General features: G+C 44.9%; 1 protein-coding gene across 1 annotated transcript in view; it reads left to right on the top strand.

The window, feature by feature from the left end:
- The window catches only part of LOC147634433 (3-hydroxyisobutyryl-CoA hydrolase-like protein 5), an 82,218-nt gene that overhangs the window by 25,825 nt on the left and 35,755 nt on the right, over positions 1 to 20,638 (top strand). Inside the window, exons 11-12 of the mRNA XM_086803498.1 lie at positions 19,385 to 19,483; positions 19,712 to 19,813. Coding sequence (XP_086659624.1) covers positions 19,385 to 19,483; positions 19,712 to 19,813 — 201 coding nt within the window. The remainder of the gene's footprint in view (positions 1 to 19,384; positions 19,484 to 19,711; positions 19,814 to 20,638) is intronic.

Raw genomic sequence — 20,638 nt, 5'->3', positions numbered from 1 at the left:
CCGTCTCTTATATGCTAGGGCCAGTGCTGTCTCAAAAGCCCAGGCTACCGCCCCCAGGTGATGGTGCGGGCTGGTGCGTGGTCCATGGTGAAAATACGGAAGATCCGCAACCAAACCTACTGCGCCTTGGGACAATCCCAAAGGCAATGCCGCTGTGTCTCCAGAGGGTGTCCACATCTAAAAGAGAGAGCCGGCCGACCTCCAATTGCCAGCCAGGTGCCCACTACCAAGCTCCCTTGCCCCAAGAATTAGTTTCCGGATGCATAATTATTTATTTTGGATGTTCCACCAATGACGTGATATGATGAGATGCTGATGTTCTCGACAAATGGAGCATTTTCGGAAGGAATGTCCAGAGATCACCGGAAGAGTAATCTTTCGTGGCCGGAAGCTGTCCCACAGCCGCTTGCAAAAATCATGGAGGAAGCGCGTGGGAATGTCTTGTGTCTACCACTGTGCTATTGCAGACGTAATGTCTATGCCTGGAATGACCATGTCCAATACATTCTTATGCATGGCATACTTGCATGCTTGGAATTGTTTCTGCGGGCGCGGGTGAGTTTGGACACTTATTGGATGGAGGCTGGCTAGACTCTCAAAAACTCGTCACATTTTAAATAAAAGAGTGTGGACAACTTAATGGGCATCCTCTCCACTTATGGGAGAGGTGTGGCCCCTGTTGAGGTGGCCCAATGGCCACCAACTACTTGAATGGAAAGACTTATCCTCTCCCTCTCTTGATGGGAAATAGGCGCCTTTTTCATGAGCAGGTGAAGGAAGACAATTTTCAGCATAACCAGTCCATACATATACTTTTTGGCATGGTTTCTTGCTTCTCCAACTCTTGGATGCCGACAAATGAGTGCTACACTGCTGTCCAGTCCTTGGGAGTTCTTTTCAGTTGCTATCTCTTGGATATGTACCTGCCGAAAATGCTTTGGAGTATTTCTATCGCGGACAATTTGACCAAAAGTTGTTTTCTTCTCTCAAAATTCAGCAAATTCAATGGTAAGATCTTCTTTAAGTTCTCTCTTTACCTACTCTACATCTGCGTGCTTGACCATTAAGGTCTTCTATGTGTCAGCCTGGCACATGCATGCTTGTGTATGGATGCCAGTGGAGCATAGCTGCTTGTTTGCGGCAAGAAAGTGGGGATTGAGTGAGTTTCTTCGTGAAAAAAGCTGTGGAATCAAACCCGACTTTGACAAAACATGTTTGCAAAATGTTTTCATTGCATGGATGTCATTGGATATCTGGCATGTGATGCCCAAGAAGCTTGTATCTTGAAGAATCCTTGATAATACAATCATATTACAAGGGGGGTCGGTCCTTTCCGTCCCTATTGCAACATCATTTAAATTGTAACTTTGCTATCTTATTTGGTTTTGTGGCATTTTATCTTGTTTAATAGTATTAGTCGTTCAAGTGTGTGTTAAGATGGGGCAATTACATGGTGTCAGAGCCTAGAATCTTCCTCAATTTCTGTGTGGAAGACGATCCTATCTTGCATACACTAATTGTTAGTGGTCTTAAACATCATGGCTAGCCATACAGGTAGTGGAGTGAATGTATACTCAAGAAGGCAAGCTCGTGGAGAACAGGTTGTCGAAGATGTACACCATGGAACCCATGCAAGTGATGAAGACTATGCTGAAAATGTATCTCATGTATGTTGTGGTGATTATGCACACGAGGGACAGCCGCCCCGTAGTAAAGGGTGTTCCATGGTAAAGAGAATGTGCAAGATACTAATGAGCTTGATGCCACACATGTTGGGATGGAAAATCTCAAGAGATAACTAGATCTAGAAGTTAAGAAGGCACAAAAGCACTTAGCTTTTGTGAATGATGAATTGGAAACTGTTGCACTAAAATTGGGTGTCAAACCAAGAGTGATGGCACTCTCTTTTCTCATTGATCAAGGTGATGTGGTGGAGGGAAAAGAGGGTCAGGTTATGTTCAAAAAAGCACCTCGTCCAAACCCTCTTGGAGTCGCTTCCGCAAAGCTGAAATCTGCAATTCAACAAGAGAGAAAAGAGGTGATAGTAACCTCTCGCCATACCTCTACTACATATGGAATCTCATCTCATAGGCATGCTTCTTCGTTTTTAGGTACACATTGCAGGGAACGGACTCATGTTTGTTTTCCTACAAGGAAGGAATTGGATGGTTACATTCCTCATGGAGATAAAGACAAAAGGGAAGCCAACATTGGTAAGGAGGATATTCATCATAGCAAGGCGACCAAAGAGTTCAAGGTAGGAGACAAATTTGTAAAACTACCATGGCGAGTATGACTCCACCAAAGCTTTATCTTTCATCTCCCAGATTGAGAATGCGTTCCATGAGGGAGAGTTCACTTATGCGTTCCATGAGGGAGAGTTCACTGAGGGATCTAATCTTATAAGACATGTTGGCATGTACTTGAAGGGGATTGTTGCACATTGGTGGTTGGTTGAGAAGCTTTTTGGCAACACCATTGCTACATGGGCTGATTTCTAAGGAGTATTTTATGCTCAGTTTTGGTCTCCCAATTTTGCGAAGAACATACGCAAAAAGTGGGATTGGTTGGGCCAAAAGAAGGGGAATCAATCACTTCTTATGTATCAAACTTTTGGAAGGGTTTTCTTTTATATAAAGATTGATGAAGAGGAAAAGAAGAGAAAGTTTCAGTCGGGGCTTCAACCAACCCATCTTCTAAAATGCACTTGAAATTTTCTCGAATCAAACTCTACAGCTTATAAATTCAGCTTTAGCCTCCGAGCAAGTCCATGTCAAATGGGTGTAATCAAAGATTGACCTAAGCATGGAAAAAAGGAATGACAAAGCTGGTTTCAGCATGTAAAAAGGTGGAAAACCACCAAAAAGGGACTTCAAGGATGCCGAAGGTGCTCCAAAAGCTGAAAATATACAAGAGAAGAAGCCATGGAATAAGAGGAGCACATAATGGGTTGTCTCTGCAGGCAACAAAGGACGCGGTACATGTAAGAGGGAAAATGCTTAAAACGTGATAGTAAAGACCACATGTTGTGCCAATGTACAAGCAAAGACTAGAAAGAAGATGAGCCTAAAGTGCATGGGAGTATGGTTCCCGACGTAAAAGATCATCCATGCAAGGATAAAGTAGTATGCAAAGCATGGAGGCAACTTAAAGACCAGCCTGCCTTATTCATGTTTGATGACTGCTCTACCGACAACTTCGCGTCTCCGCCCAAATGGTTGCCGCCTGGAGGATTGAAGTGGGAGATATGGGACCCGAAATATGTGCATGTTCAACCTTTGCTGAGAAGGATGTGAAGGTCACTCCTCTTATTGGAAAGTTCCAAATTCACATTCAGGGTTACCTCGACCATGAGAACTTCCTTATTGCACCTCTCAATGGATGTGATGTATTGCTTGGCAAACCATGGCATACTTGCCTTGAATCCTGCAAGAACTACAAGACAAAACACTCTCTTTTATGTACAAAGGCCGAGAGCATCTTATAGATGCAGGCAAATCGGGTGATACTATTCACGTTGTATAGTACTTGGTTTTGGTTTTTGTACATGATGACGTGGAACATAGCAACTTGCATGTAGATTCTCTTACTCATTATAGGCTGAATTTTCTAAGTGAGTATAGAGATTGCTTTGCTGATGCATTACCGAGTGAAATGCCTCTGTTTTACGGCCAGAGGATCACCATATTGATTTGGTGCCGGTAGTTCACCTCCTAATAGGCCGGCATATCGTGTGAGTGCTTGCCAATAAGAGGAGATTATGAAGCAGGTTGGTGAACTCTTATAGAAAGGTTTAGTGCGACCAAGTTCTTTGCCATTTTGTTCACCCGTTCTTCTTGTGCAAAAGAAGGATGATTCATTTTGCATGTGCGTAGATTATAGGGCACTTAATAAGATAACCATAAAGAAGCGGTTTCCTATTCCGAGGATTGATGATATCTTGGACAAATTGGATGGTTCGTCATGTTTTAGTCGCATTGATCTCAAGAGTGGTTACCACCAAGTGAGAGTGATGCCTCAAGATGTACACAAGGCAGGCTTTTGCACATCTTTTGATCTCTATGAGTATTTGATTATGCCATTTGGCCTTTAACCGAATGATGGACCAAATTTTAAGAACTCATAAAGTATTTACATGTGTCTTTTTTGATGACATTTTGGTGTGTTCAAAGAATGAGGAACAGCATAAGATGCACTCGAAAGTGGTCTTTGATGAATTGAGGAAATATAAGATTATGATTAATGGCAAAAAGAGTAAATTCTTCCTATTGGAGATTCATTATCATGGACACATAGCATCAAAAGATGGTGTGCGAATAGATCCTGGAAAGATCCAAGCCATTAAGGATTGGTTGGAACTCAAATCCATACATGAAGTTCATAGCTTCCTTGGTTTATGCTCATATTACAAGATGTTTATATCTCATTTTGCAATGATTGCCTCGCCATCGCATAAACTTACCAAGTTTAAATGGTCAAAATCTGAAATTGATGCTTTTGTCAAGGCCAAGAGTGCCATTACATTGGGACGAGTTTTGGTGATTCCTGATTTACAAAATACAATCAGTGTTGAATATGATGCATGTGGCAGTTGCATAGGAGCTGTCCTAAATAAAAAAGGACATGCCGTTGCATATGAGAGCAGAAAGTTGCATGATGCTGAGCTTTCTCTTGGCATCTACAGGAAAGAGCTATTGGTTGTAATTCATACTCTTACAGTTGTTGGCACATAGGTGTTAGGGTTCACATACACATGTAGCAAGCAAGAGAAAGCTAGGGTGGTGGAAGTTCTTTCACTTATATTCACACAATGAAGATAAGAGGCAAGTGCAAGTGATAATAATAAAACCTAGTTTAGGTGTCCTTTCACACCAGATGTCCAAGGGGAAAAACACGTAGAACAAAAGTACCCCTGGAGTTAGTGCCTGTTCACATGTAGCACTACATATAAGCATTTGCCTTCAAATACCTCCTTACTACTAATACGAACTTGTACAAAGATGCAAATCACTTTCTGTAGGAGAGTAAACCCAAAGCTTTGCCAAAAGCTTCAAACTTCTCTCGAGGCAATGCGAACAAATCTGCAATGTTATTTTGTGTAGATCAGTTGGTTAAAGTGATCTCCCTTGCATGAAGCCTCCCCTTGATGTAGTGATAATGTATCTATTTGTGCTTTGTACGTGCATGGAAAATTGGATTCCATGTCACAGCCATAGTACTATGGCTATTAGTGAATATGGTGGTTGGTGTCTGCTGACACTCGTGGAGATCTGCACGTAACCTCCATAACCGTACACAATCTACCACAGTAGTGAAGGCTACCCTGTACTCAACCTCACATGTAGATGTGGCAAAAGTGGATTGTTTCCTACTCGACCAAGATATGCATGAGTTGCCAAGAAAAAAATAGTTCCAATTGGTCGATTGCCAGGTGCCATAGTCTCCAACCCAATCTGAATCATTTTAATGCCAATCTCTCCCATCCTGACCATTGCATATAACGAGATGCACCAAGAGGCCGATCAGCCTCATCCCTAATGAACTCGTTCCACATAATAGGTTGTCGGTCAGCCTCGTCCAAAGACCTAGGAAGCCTTTGTTGCAAAAAATATCTCATGCTTCTCCATGCTCTGACAATGGCTGCAATAAGAGGGGAAGATGGTGCCCTAATATCAGCCTCTGTGAACAAAAAACGTGTGTTGGGCATCCAGTCTCTCCCGACCTTGGGTGTACATCTGGAAATCTGAGACAAGAAAAAATCCTTCCAAGGCTCAGTGCCTGGTAGAAAACCTCTGACCACAAGTTTGCAAAGCAACGCCCTGCATTGAACATCCGGATCGATAATATTCAAGCCCCCCTCTCTTTTGGGCTGAATAATTGTGAGCCAAGCTACCCTAGCACGAGTGTCTGAGGTACCATCCAAGCCCGACCAGAGAAAATTTCGGATCAATCTCCGCAATTGGCCAATGCAGGCATGAGAGAAGCACCAACAAGAGGCAATAAACCAAGCTGAGGCAAGCAAAACCTGATTAGCCACCAAAGCTCTGGAGGCTAAATCTAATCTCCTTGAGCTCCAATGGAGGAGCTTCTTCCGGATACTCGTAAGTACCGGAGCAAACTGCTGTGCAGGAGAAATATCAATCCCAACTTGGCATCCCACATATCTAGCAGTATATCCTCTGCTGATCCAAGTAAAACCAAGCTCTGCACCCCAATCAACTCTCGGTGAATCACTAACCCAAAAACCAACAAATTTGTGCCAATTAATGAGTGCCCCTGCTTCCAAACAGAACTCCTCTAGTGCTATCCGGAAGGAACATAAGCATATATGTGAAGCCTCTAGTGCTACCCGGAAGGAACATAAGCATATATGTGAAGCCTCCCAAAACAGGGCTGTGTCATCAGCTAACTCAGAGTCAACCAACTCCTCATGACTACGAAGAGGCAACCTCAATCCTGAAATACCAGCAGTGGAGCGGAGAAAGATGCTCATGGCCTCTGCAACTATGATATATAATAAAGGGGCTAATGGGCAGCCTTGTCGTACTGAGCGAGAAATCTGAAACCGCTCTCCTCTATCACCGCAAGCAAGAACTCTACTGTGGGCACCACGATACATGCATGAAACTCCCTTGATCCATCTATGAGAGAAGCCCATATGACTAAGAGTATCCTCAAGAAAGTCCCAATCCACTCTATCATAGGCCTTCTCAAAATCCAAGAGCAGAATGGCTAAGGGCTGATTGCTCGCTTTAGCCCATTTGACGGCGTCCCAAAACGAGAAAATGTTATCAAAGATGCTCCTGCCGTGTAAGAATCCATTCTGGGTATTATGAATATTATCCTGCAAAATTGGCTGCAATCTGATGCTCACTGCCTTAGCAAGAATCTTATAGGCAGTCCCAAGTAAGGTGATAGGTCTCCACTGGCCAATCAATGTCTTATCCCCGCTCTTAGGATTAAGATAAATAAGCCTCTCAGTGAGAGAAGAAGGCATAGAACCTGTGTCCCACATCTCCTGCAAAGCCGATGTTATCTCAGCCCCAATCTCATCCCAAAAAGTAGTGAAAAAAACAGGGGAGAGGCCATCCTCCCCTAGACACTTACCATGAGGTAAGGCATGAAGAGCATGACTGAACTCCTGCATAGAAAAAGGGGCATCCAGAGCGGCACACATCTCCTCGGTGATCAAATGTGGCAATGCATTCCAAACCTTCCTCTGTGCCCTGTGTCTCAGATCAGAATGCGGCTCAGCACTAAGAAGCTGGCAATAGAAATCGGTGGCAATCTATCTAACCATGAGAGGATCTGAGTGAAGAGTGCCATGTGAATCCTGCAATTGCCTGACACTCTGATACTATCTCTGGCATGAGATGGGCCGTGAGAAGCAAAGAAATGTTTGTTACATCTGCCACCCATCTGTGTCCAAAAGGATTCCTGGGCATGGAAACGATACTCCGCGCGCTTCAAGAGAGTGATGAAGTTCTACTCTAATAGTACATAAAGAATCTGCAACCCATTGACCATGAGGATGTTTCTCGTGCTCTTTCTGCAAGGCAGCCAATCTACGTCTAATAGCCCTTTCTAAGTCCAAGGCCTCTTGCCTCTTAGACAGGGCACATGTGTGATAAAAGTCACTAATATCACAGAGCAGAGGCCAGGCTTTGAGAGGCCTGTACGAAGTCATGAGATCTCCAAATATCAAGCATACGACGCGATAGTTCTGCATCTGAAAACAAATGATCAGGGATGCATACATGGGGTGTTGATCCATGGCAATTCGGATCTCTAATACATAAAACCACTGGGCAACGATCCGATTTGGAGGTGCTTGTAGCAATCAAAGTATGTCCACCTCTGTCAAGCACCCAATCATCCACATAAAATCTGTCTAACCGTGCATAGATACATCCTACATCTCTTCTCCTGTTAGACCATCAATAAAGAAGAGTGGATGGACTCCTGAAAATGTCATCCTCATGCCAACAATCTCTACCATGAATGGAGAGTATAAACCTCTCCCAAGACGCTCTTTCAAGAGGATGCACCAAGCCCTCATGTCCACCTCTTTTATCTGTTGGCATCTCAACCATGTTAAAGTCCCCACCAATAATCCAATGGTTGGCAAGAGGCATCAATGTAGTGAGAGATTTCCAAAAGGCAATCCTCTCACCTCTATGGTTAGGAGCATAGAGACTGAGAATACCAATGCGTGTAGTACCCTGCATAAGAAGGATCCACTGCGCTCTCACAGGCAAAATGACACCATGTCCAAGGATGCAAGGCAAGATCAAAGCTGAAACAGAGATACAAACACCACCCTTGGTACCAACAGCCGGTGACCAAAAGGTGTCCCGAGAGAAGCTTGCCTGATCTCCCACACTGACTAGCATCCAGTTTATGCTCTTGCAAGAGCGATATATCCATAGGTCCACCTGACTGTACAATGAAGCTGGGTTTTTACAATTTGTTTCCGTAGAAGTGGAAAAAAACCCCCAAGACCCTGAATGTTCCAAGAGACAATCCTCATAAAGACGCAGAGTAGGAACGACCTGATCTCGTGGTCGACGAAGGACCCCCTTTAGAGGCGGAAGTACGTCTCGCATAGGTAAGGGAGGGAAAATCTGACGATGTAAATCTTACCTCTCTCTCCCACTCCGGGGAAAAGCCAGGGCTAGTCCTCAGAACTGGAGAGGTACCATGACAATGTGAATGTGCAACATCATCCTCAAGGGTGCAATCATCCTGTAACTGTAATGCAGCATCCTCCTGTGAGGGATCCAGATCATGTGCCTGCAAGGCCTCATCCTCCAAGAAAGGATCAACATCCTGTGAGGCAAGAGCTGCATAGGGGTTAGGGTGCTCCACAGGGAGTGTGGGTGAAGGGGCAGGTACGGGGGTCCGAGGGTGCCTGCCATCCCTAACCACAACCCAACGCTATGTGGTCTGCTGTGTCAAAGGAGCAGCTGGAGTCTCAGCATCTGCAGAAGGCCTCTGATGGGCAAGACCACGCCGCCTCCTAGCATGGCCCCTCGATCTAGGACAATCTCTAGCAATGTGACCCTGTCGATGACAAATCCGACACTGGTCAGGTCTGCATGCAATCTCCATCCTCTGGCGGAAATGAGATCCGTCAGGTCTCTGAAGCATAACATGATCATCAGTAATCGATGGATCAGGAACAAGCACAAGGACCCGGGGTACACCATCAAGAGTGGCGGTAACGGCTGCGGAAGCTGAGGCGGGAGAGCTCGGGAGGATTGGTACCTCTAGAACCTGGCCAAAGGATGCCCCTATGGAAGCTAAAAGCTTCCAATAGGACCGAGGAAGAGCAGGGAACCGTAGTGAGACTGGGGTAAGGCGCTGATCCTCCACCACTGGATCAAAGCCCACCTGGTACTGAAAGAAGAAAATCTTCCTAGGACCAAGAGGAAAGGGGTTGCTAGCCAAAGCCTGAGAAGTAGCTTCTGAAGAATGAAAGTCCACCTGGAAGAAGCCTCGACCAAGTAAACGAGTATCCTGAAAGTGCACAATCAGCTCCGAAGGGAGAGCTACCAAAAGCCATTCACGGGCCTGTGAACGAGAAGGGTGGGAACCATAAACTCTCGCAACAAGGGTAGTTTGGACCTCAAGGTCAATGTCGTGCTGAAGAGAGGTGAGCTCGTCTTGTGAAAAATTGATGATTCTCCTGGCCAGTGGGGGTGATGAGCGATTGGCTGCGGCAGAAAAAGCCATAAGACCAATCAAGAAAAGTGGGCGGCCGACTTGAATCCAGATAAAATAGCTGCTGGGAAAACGGGAGCAGAGGAAGGGGGGCAAAGGCGCGGAGCAGCTGGGGAAGCAAGGGCAAAGGGGCAGGCGGGGGCAGCAGAGGGGTAGGCGGGGACTGAAGAAGGCATGGGGCGGGCAGCAAAGGGGGAGGCGGGGCAGCAAAAGGGGGGCTGGCGGGGGTAGCAAAAGGGGGAAGGCGAAGGCGGGCGGGGGGCAGCAGAGGGGCTGACGGGGGCAGCTGAAGGGCAGGCGGGCCAGCAAAAGGGGGGTTGGCGGGGGCAGCAAAAGGGGAGGCGAAGGCAGGCGGTGGGTAGCAGAGGGGCTAGCGGGGTAGCTGAAGGGCAGGCGGGGACTGAAAAGCTAGCGAAGGGCAGAAGTTGGGCAGGCGAAGGGGGGTGCGAAGGTAGCAGATGGGCAGGCGAAGGCAGGTGGGAGCAGCAAAGAAACAGGCGGAGGCAATAGAGGGCAGGCGGGGGCAGCAGCGCAGGTTCACGTCACTTAAGCACCCGAAGGAAACTTTTGGTCTGCGGTCAAGACCAAAGAAGATGCATCAATGTTTCCTTTATGCAACGACAAGAAGGGCATTTCCAACTGGTAGCAACAAGCATCGCCATAAAAACGATCTAGATTTGAGTGGCAATTTACTATGCCAGGTTTTGTTTAGGTTTAAGTCACATTAAAGCAGACAGTTACAATCATAAGCATCCGAGTTAAGTCAGAAGTAGAGTGGCTTTGCGTTCCAGAACATGATAATGGGTATTAAAAACGTTAAGCCCTCCATGCATTTTCGCGAGCATATAAACTCATACTTATGTATACACACACACACACACACACACTTTTTTTTAGTGAAATCACTACAGTAATAAAAGTAGTGTACATTCATAGCTGTCCCAAAATGGGACACTAACGATTCAGATCAGAAACAACGGGCAAACACCTCGAGCCGCAGAGAAGCGAGCTCTCCAATTTTTGGGCGCAAGGGCAAATGGAAGTTGTATGCCCTAGAAATTGAGAGCTGATGAGAAGGACGAGGTGTATATCCAAGAAGGTGCCTGTCAAAAAGCTAGTCTATAAGTTTGTCTTGTTCTTGAAGCGTGTGCATTGACTGCAATGGTTGCATCATTTCCATAATGACCCTCCAAATTGACCGATGATGCAATCCGAAATGACAATGTCTGATCAGAAAACCATACCATGCTCATCAATAACATCCCGTATGTGGCGAATTCCAAGCACGGAAAGGTTATAGACCTTCCTTGGCTGGGATAATGCAAGAGGCACTTCAAACATCCTACTCCAATGAATGTTCTCCATAGTCAGAGAATTTCCTTGGTTTGTGGGCCGGTGCGTCCAATGTAAGTGGTGTAACAAAGCTTTCCACTCTTGAATAAGAGCAGTAGCATAAATAGAACCCGTGATTTTGCCATTAAAATGTTCAAAAACTATATCATACATAACGGGTGACCCAAAGTCCATTTGCTTTTGTACGCATGGAGACACACATACTACCCAACATGCAAGCCCATGGCTTTGTCTGTGCCATAAAATCAAGTAGAAGCATCGCCTTCCTTGCGAGGACATGATAATGGATATTGAGAATATTAAGACCACCATGCATCTTAGGCGAGCAAACCAAATCTTTCTTCAACAGACCAAGGGCTTTTCTGTCCGCTTTTGTGGAAATTGTTTTCCACAAGCATTCCAGGGCTTTAGACATGAAAATGTCAATCTGTCTGTGAGACCAAGGTAGAAAAGGAAGAAAGAGTTGCACATACGCCATGATTATAGACTGGAGTATACACATACGTACATGCAATGGCCATGAAGACATCTTCCAAAATTCAATCTTGTGATGTAGCTTTTGCATCACCCACTCGGTCTCTTCTTTGAGGGAGATCTCCCAACCAATGGGGTATCCAAGATGTCTGACTATCTGATTAGGTGGCACAACTTGTTGTGGCAAGAGTAATCTAGGCCAATCATAATGTGTTAGCTGTAACAGTTTTGATTTTGAAAAGTTGACGTTCAGCCCAGTAGCCAACCCATAAAGTGACAAAGCTTGCATGATTCCCCTCACATAAGGCTCTGTGTTCCGAGGAAAAAAGAAAGAATCATTGGCATAGGCTTTAGCCACAAACTTGTTCCGAGGAAAGAAGAAAGCTTGCATGATTCCCCTCACATCAGGCTATGTGTTCTGAGGAAAAAAGAAAGAATCATTGACACAGGCTTTAGCCACAAACTTGGTTCCACTCCCCATGGAAATTCCATGTAGTAGGCTATCCTGTGAACAGCTTATCCATATACAGGAGCATCGGATGTGTAGCAGTAACATATAGTAGGGCACTGAGCGAACATCCCTGTCTGACAGATTTGCCTAACTTCCAAGTGGCTGAAAGTTCACTTCCCAAAATGCATTTCGTTGTACCTTCTTGATACAATCAGACAACAACATTTTTCATTTTGCACCCAAATCCCATTCTATCCATTACCTGCGCTATGAAATCCCATTGAACAGAATCAAAGGCTTTAGCTATGTCTACCTGCAGGATGAGGGCATCATGGTGCACGTATTTGGCATATTCAATGCCTATACAAGCATTGGCTATATTGTCCATAATTTGCCTTGTTGGGACAAAATCATATTGATTGGGATGAAGGCTAGCATGCAGCATACATTTGATTCTATTCACAAGCATCTTAGTGACAAGCTTGTACACCACACGCATTAGAGAGATGGGATGCCAATCCGCTAAACCTTCACAAAGCTGTTTTTTGGGCAAAAATTTAAGTAAGCCTTCTTTCAAGGAATATTGCAACTGTCCAATAGACCAGCAATAATTGACCATTAAGAGGATGGGGTGTTTTAGAACATCCCAAAATGCATGAAAAAACTCCACCGTAAGCCCATCCCATCTTGGGGACTTCCATTTACCCAAATTTTTGAGAGCATCATCCAATTCTTCCAAATATAGCCCAAGCCATGCAGGCACATGATCCGAAAGCCTCAATGTATGGTCAATCCACATTTTGCAAGTATATGCATCATATTACAGAAGATACCATCTGTCCAAACGTGCCTAGTAGTTTGCAAGTGCATTATGATGAAAAGTAAAGCCCGACTGCAGAGGCATTAGATGTGTCCACGAATCTCATGCATCCAAAAGAGTCAGGGTTTGATCCCACATTTGTTTCTCAATGTGCATCATATGAGAATGATGAGACGAATTGTCAGCATAAGTAGGTGAATTGTTAAAATCCCTTGTAATAAAAGCATTTGATAGCCATATATATGTTTGATAAGACTACCACATTGCAGCCGTGCTCGTTGAAGTTTGTGAGGCATAAACACTAGCAAATTCATATAGCTCACCGACAATCATACATCGCACAACAATCCATTTGCCATTAGAATCATTGTATGCCAATTGAGGCTGAAGTTCATGTCTAACCATGATAAGAGTATCAAAAAAAGCTTGCTTTTCCGCATACAAGACATGATAACCAGAGAAAATCCCATGTCTTCCAGCAAAAGCATGCTCGGTTATGCTCTTGTAAACAAACTATATGTGGCTGCATGGTATTTACATAAGACCAAAGGAGCCTCCATTTATTTGCATCACTGAGGCCCTGCACATTATGTAAAGCATTTGATTGGTATATACATATTTACAACAAGTGTAAGCAAAACAGGTCACCCTTCAACTTGCATGGCTGCATGGCTCCTTGTATCACTATGCAATGTATAATGTGGAATATCATCATGAACGTTGCTTGCATGTAAAAGAGTGTCAGTACCAATAGATACATTAGGATTTGTCATAGTGTGTGCAAACAAGGGGTTACCCCTCACAACAACTGCAGCCCACATTCTGCACATTCTGCCCACACCTGTAACATTATTTGAGATATCAGCCACCCCAAAAGTTCACCCCGCTATAGAGGGTCATTCTCTCCAATTAGGAGACACTACAGGTCTCTGTCTGGTGTCTTGCTATGCATTTGGCTCTTGTTTTTCCTTTTCTTTTTCCTTTATAATAGGAGGGCTTGCCGTGCCAATTTTTTCTTTTCCCTCATCTAGGATGACATTTAGGGCCTGTGCCACATTTTCTCCCTTTTGCTATTGCATGGGTATAATAGGAACGACCTCTCAAGGTGGCATTGTCGCTACTAGCGGCTGCAAGAGTACCAATGGGCATTCTGATGCCATGTGTCCAAAATTTTTGCATGTGAAACAAGAGCTTACAAAATTCCCCCATTTGAGCTTAAAGAAAAACTTTGTGTACACGTCTGAAGTCTTCGCAATTCAACATCCAAGGCCACTCGGGAAGGAGTTGGTTTATCTATATCTCAAAGGATGCAAAATCTATTGACACTTCTTGAAGACCTAGGAGGGCAAACCGCTTTGCCGAGCGACTCCGCCAGAAAAGGTAAACCAGGGTGCATATTAATAGGAAGCTTTGCAATTTCCACCCACATAGGGCATCTTTGTTTGATGAAGCTTTGATAATCCTTTGTAGGCGACCATGGGTATACATGCACCATCTGTTGCCCAAAAACAAGAGGGGGCTTTTCCAAAATAGTTTGTTTATACTGTGGATCAGTAGAATCTCATAGAAGCCACTAGCAGCAAGGTAGCAGCCCTCAACACAGTATCCTCCAAGCATGGCTTTAAGCCACTACCCAACATCACAGCCTGCAGGCATCTTCCTAGGAAAGAAAAGGATCACAGCTCTCAGTGAAAGTTTCATCACAAGGGCCTAGTAATACCTAGCGAGGAACCCACAATCGAAACTCATAGACAGGCTCATCCCATGCTTTCTTGATGTCAGCAAAACCTTCTTCAAGAGTGTCATAGAAATGTTGCAGGTCAGGATTGGTGCAAGGAGAGGAGAACATCTCATATCGTTGGGAGCTTCCTCCTGTGTTTCTTCTCTTAGACTCTACAGAGGGTCTCTGTGTCTATGCAGGCTAGCAGGTGCAGGCGACGAAGGAGGTCAACGGCGAGTAGGAACATGTGGAACAGGTTGATAGTAGCAAGCAGCACACATTTTTTTCAAATTGAAACCACCGCTTCTTCATTAATAAGAGTAATGTACATTCATAGCTGTCCCAGAGTGGGACAGCCAGGACTTAGATTAGAAATAGTGGAAAAACACCTCAAACTGCGGAAATGCAAGATCTCCAAGATCATAAGAATCTTTGAAAGTCCGGTAAAGTGATCTACAAAAAAATAAAAAAGGGTCGACATGAACAACAAAAAGAAGCAGCTGATTTTGGACATGGTATAGAAGCGCGCGCGCACACAGCGCGTGCACATACTACACACACACACTTTTTTTGTATAGTAATTCCTTATACCAATGGGAAACCTCATTGCGAGGTGAAAACCCACAAACAGAACATCATGATACAACTGAGGCCCCTATATTGGGGCCAGGGATGTGACTGCCTAGAAGCAGTCAAAGAAGGTCATGTATTGCTTGTCGTCTATTTGTTGCAAGTTTCGGCAGTCATGTAGAGACTATCTCAACAAGCGTCGGAAGTAGGCATATTGATCAAGAGGAATGTGTCCATAATGCATCTTATTTCTATTTTGCCATATTCTCCACAGTGCCCAAAAGGTAGTCCATGCGAAGAATACCGCGAAGTTGGTATATCGTTGTGGAATCCGAGCAAAAAGCCAGAATGTCTTCCCGAATTGAGCCCTCGAGAATCGAGTGCGAAGATGCCCCGACAATCTGTCCAGGAGGGCACGAGAGAAATCACAATACCATAGCAAATGTCTCATCGGCGTAGCATGCAACAGTGACATCTTGCCATTGCGATGTGCTTCTTTTCCAAGAATACACTGGTAGGCAGAACTCCCACAATGCATCTCCAAAGGAACAATCTTTCTTTTAGTGGCAAACCATTTTTCCATATGCTCCTCAAAACCACCACCCCACCATCTATGTGTTTTGTGCATTGTTCAAAGTGCATTAGCATGATCTGCGATCCAAGGAGGAGCAAGGAGTTTGATATAGATCCTTTTAGTTGTTAGTTCATGTAACCCTATACCTTGTGGTGGAGTGACCCGCCAGTCCTTCAAATGCTCCTCATGATTCAACGGAGACACTGGTTGAAGAGGTTGTAAGAGGGTGCGTATGAGATGCCATAGAGGCCTATAGTGGATGCCTAACCCATACCTCCGGCGAGCTGCTTGGAAGGAGATAACATAGCCTTCATCATTGACCACGTCTGCCACGAAACGTACACGCTTTTGTGACATGAAGAAAGCTTTATGTGGCTCAAGAAGGCCTAACGGAGCACGAATCTCCTTTCACATATGCCACTCCTGATCACTTATGGGATGAGCTTCCCTTCACCAGGCTTCCACACACTTTGGATCTTCCGCGTGCCGCCCATGTCTTGTGTGCAACTTTAAGAGTGTGTCCCTCGAGGCACGCATCTACTCTGAGTACCTGATAGATTATTTCATCCTACTATCAAAGGAATGGTCCAGGTTACATGGAGAGCTGCGCCGCCCAGCAACTACGCTCTCAAGAAGTAACCCATCTTTAGGAGGACCTGGCACAGGCTACTACTGCTATTACGCAACTTCGTGCAGAAGGTGCTACTCTGAGATCTTCTCTTACAACATCCCTGCATCATGCCGCCACACTGGAGGCGGAGCTTCAGTCTGCTAGGTCAGACCTTGCTATGGTTGATATGGATCTTACACAGCTTCCCTCTCTCAGGGAGAAGGCTGCCCAGTTTCAAGCTGTGCGACAGACTCTGCAGTTTGCTTTTGGAGGCCTCATGGCTAGAATTGTTGCCGGTTCCACCGGGAGTCAGAGTGCAGCTACTAGTGGACCCCCATCTACAGGGCAGAATGGCTCTACCGATCCTCGTCACACCTAAAACCTCTAGTTCAGTTTTGGTTACTGTTACATTAGAAGTTTAGTATGTAAGATTTTATTTCATTTCATTGTATATATCATTGAACATGTTGATCAAGTTATCTCTATTGTAATCTCTATTTTGAACTCATAAATATCACCCCAATGTCTTGGCAGCCTCTCCATCTTCTACGTCGGCTTGTCTCTGCCATTCACCGAGGACGGTGAATCAATTAGTGGTTGGATGATCTGTAGCCACCCTGGCTGCCCACTCCTGCCGCCACCTTGGTCTTTCACTTTTGGACCAGGCAAAAGTGCCAGCTACCTTGGACCGGTCCAGCCCATTGCATTGACACCTGGGCCAAGCACACCACTTGCACCACTTGCACTAGCACTACAACGATGCACCACTTGTCTCTTGTGCTCACTTAATGAATACCACGCTCCTCGGTAGTGAGGACGGCAGGGCCACTTGATGGTCACCCTTGGACCAATCCAAAGGCCGAGCGGCATTGTACAAAAGGGATATGGGATTGTGTGATGGGGATCATTCTGGCAATACTAGTCTCATCTATTTTTGTGTTCTCGTATTCTCACCATTCTTACTGTTCTTGCTCATCTGCGTGCTCTTGCTCATCTGCGTTCTTGCTCATTTGTGTGTGTTTTGTGTGCTAGTGAGCACTGTTGACTTCGAAATGTCTTTTCTTGGTTTCTTAATTCCTTTTTCTTTCATAAACAGCCGCCATGATTGCACAGATTACTGTACACAGACCTGAACACGCGCGTGCGTGCACACACACACACACACACATACGTGTGTGTATCTTTCAAAAACCAGTAGGAAGCATAGTGTGATGAATTGAAGAAGTAGATGAAGAAGAAGAAGAAGAGAATAAGACAAGGGAGGAGGAGAAGAGGTGGAAGAGAAACGAAAAAGAGGACGGAAAGGGAAAGAAGCACGGAAGGAGAAGAATAGGTGGAAGAGAAACGAAAAAGAGGAGGGAAAGGGAAAGAAGCAAGGAAGGAGAAGAAGAGGGTCAAGCCTGGTCATTGGTGTGCACACGCGTAGCAAGTTGGGCGAGTTGGGCGATAGGTTCGAATCTCAATGGTTCCTGTGACAGCTCGATGGTAGACTTCAAAATAGGCAGATGAGAGGTGCACGACAAAACGACGAGAAGGCCAATAAGAAAACATGGAGGAAATGTATCTGAAAATGAGGTTTTCGAAAACTTTTTGGCCTTGAAACATTTTGCGCGTTTCAAATGGATGAAACGTGTACTTCCTTGATTTGAAAGCTTGTAAGTTGGAGATTTGAAATTTGGGCGATGGCCTTAAAGCTTCTCCTCCCCGAAGTGTGGTTCCAAGGTAGATGTACGTGCTGTTAACTGGCACCTTTGAGTACCTACTATTGACACCACGTACTAGTACCTGTTCGTGTACTTGTAACTGTTCATGTACCTATACCTGTTTGTGTACTCGTACCAGGAAGGCTTGAGCCATGGTATCTGCAAGGGTGTGAACCACATTGAAAGTTTCTTTGTTCGTGTACTTGTAATTGTTCATGCACGTATACCTGTTTGTGTACTCGTACCAGGAAGGCTTGAGCCACGGTCTCTGCGAGGGTGTGAAGCACATTGAAAGTTTATTTATTCCCATGGTGGAAGCATGAAATTTTAGGGCAGTGTGAACCTTTGAAAAAGGGATTTTCTGGTTGTAAAATTTTAAAACCTTTAAGGAATTTGTTTGGAGAGGTGAAGGGTTAATCAAAGGCATGGAAATGTGATTTTGTGTGCTAGTGCCATGTAAAACTCACAGAAAGAGAGAGGGTGGACTATCGTGGCCGGTCGGGTCTTGAGAAGCGTGCTCTGGGCACTATGTAGGCGGGCATGTGAAGTTACTTGAGGCGATGGGCTAATGCACTGGTGACGAATATCACCTGTTGAGGATTGTGGCTTAGGGCTAGTGTTCTCACAGAGAACAGAACACAGCTGGATCAGGTCAAGAATGAATGTGCTGTGTGTGAGCTAAGCATAAGGAAATTAACCCGAAAAGAAGGAAATCTTGCGTGAAGGATTGCGGGTTTACCAGTGTAACATCTATTGTATCGCAAGCTCATACATAAGAGCCCAACCATGCATTTGGAAAATCTCTCTATGTTACTTGTGTCACCACCTTGCTCCCAATCATTTACTTTCTGTGTTGCTTGTGTCACCACCTTGCTCCTGATCGTTTACTCTCTAGATGATGCAAGGTGGCCATTAATCAAGTTTACACTCGGCCTACCAAGAGACTCCCAAATGTCCCCCCTATCTGGCCCTTTTCATACTGGACTGGCCAATGCTTCAATCCTTAGCCATTTTCCCTCATCCCACACAAAGGACCCAAAGCCCTCTACACCCCCTAATGTAGGTACGTCCCTAGGGGAATCCCTTCGTTAATGCATGTAACAATACATAATCGGACAAAGCAATGATTTGTATCACACTAGCAAAGCTTCACAAGTGTTGAATCTCTGGACTGCTGAGGAAAGACTAAATATTCTTATCCTGTGGCTCATCTTTCGTGTGTTATCACCAGGCTTCCCAATTTTTGCATGATTTTATCAATATTGACATCATTCAATTGCTTTTTGGAAGTTTATGCCAACAATGGGTGTCTAAAATGAGAGTGTGTATTCCTGGGAAAAAAATTGTGTGTGTAAGGTTTTGCTGTGCATTTGTGTGTGAGTGCAGATTAAAGAGAGCTCAAGCAGCAGTTTCGAATGGATAAAAGAATCCATCAAAGTGCTCAAAAGATCTTCCCCAACTGGTGTGAAGATGACTTTTCGCTCGGTATGATTGCATTGCATCAAGCATTTCTACTCTGGCACTAGTGCTTATTGATCAATGAGCATTTCACAAGAGTAGAAATGATTGCATTGCATCAACCATTTCTACTCTGACACTAGTGCTTAACGATCAGTGAGCATGATATTCGGTTTTTTTTCTGCTGGTTGCAAATGTCTAGTATCTATAAGAGACAATGGTTCAAGTACTCATCTCTTGGTCTTGGGCTTTTAGGTGAGGGAAGGACGGACTCAATCTTTTGCTGAATGCATGCGCAGAGAGTTCAGATTGACAATCAACACGTTGGCTAGTTTAGCTTCGAATGATCTATATGAGGTAGGCATCACACACTTCACACTGTTCTGTTTTTTGGGTACAGGGGAGTGCGTGTGCGTGTGTGAGAGAGAGAGAGAGAGAGAGAGAGAGAGAGAGAGAGAGAGAGAGAATATGACTATTAAGAGGTCGAATACAGCCAATGAGACCCAATCATGCAAGTAAGGGTCCTACTAGTGATTTTCTGTATGTGGATGTGAATACATCTTGGGTGATAGCTAGAAGTCTTCGACTTTGTGTGTGTGTGTGTGTGAGAGAGAGAGAGAGAGAAATGAAATGTTATATTAACGTCTTCAAAAGGCCATAATGACCTATGAGACCAAAAAGTTACATCATGGTGGATCTGATACAATGTCTGGATAAAAAACCAGAAAATGAAAAATAAAGATGATACTACTGGCACCTAGAAAATGAAACTGGAACCGGAAGGTAGACAGAAACCCTTATAGGGTGTGAATATCGTGGAGGGGGGGGGGGTACGCTATGGAGGTGAAGTGGAGTACAGTGAGGGGATACAATATCATGTGGGACGGGGGGGGTACACTATGGAGGTGCCTCCATCTCATAATATGTGCCGCATTGGACGCTGGCGGATCTCCTCAATATCCTCTGTGGTCAGCACCCTGATTGGGTGTCCCGCATGTCTCGCAAGAATAATCCGAATCTGCCGCTGCAACCTCCGTCTATGCTGGGATGCCCTCCTCCATAGTCGTGGGCGTCTGGACCACCCAAGCTCAATCGCACGATCAATCAGTGTACCGCTGGTGTGGGTGGTATCCATGTCCTGCTGCTGCTGTGGTCCATCTGGCGCAGTGATGGCTGGACTAA

Source organism: Cibotium barometz, chromosome 10 (assembly GCF_041138505.1).
Source record: "Cibotium barometz isolate CiBa-2024 chromosome 10, ASM4113850v1, whole genome shotgun sequence".
NCBI lineage: Eukaryota > Viridiplantae > Streptophyta > Polypodiopsida > Cyatheales > Cibotiaceae > Cibotium > Cibotium barometz.
The sequence above is the reverse complement of the archived record's forward strand: the minus strand, read 5'-3'. Positions and strand labels throughout refer to the sequence as shown.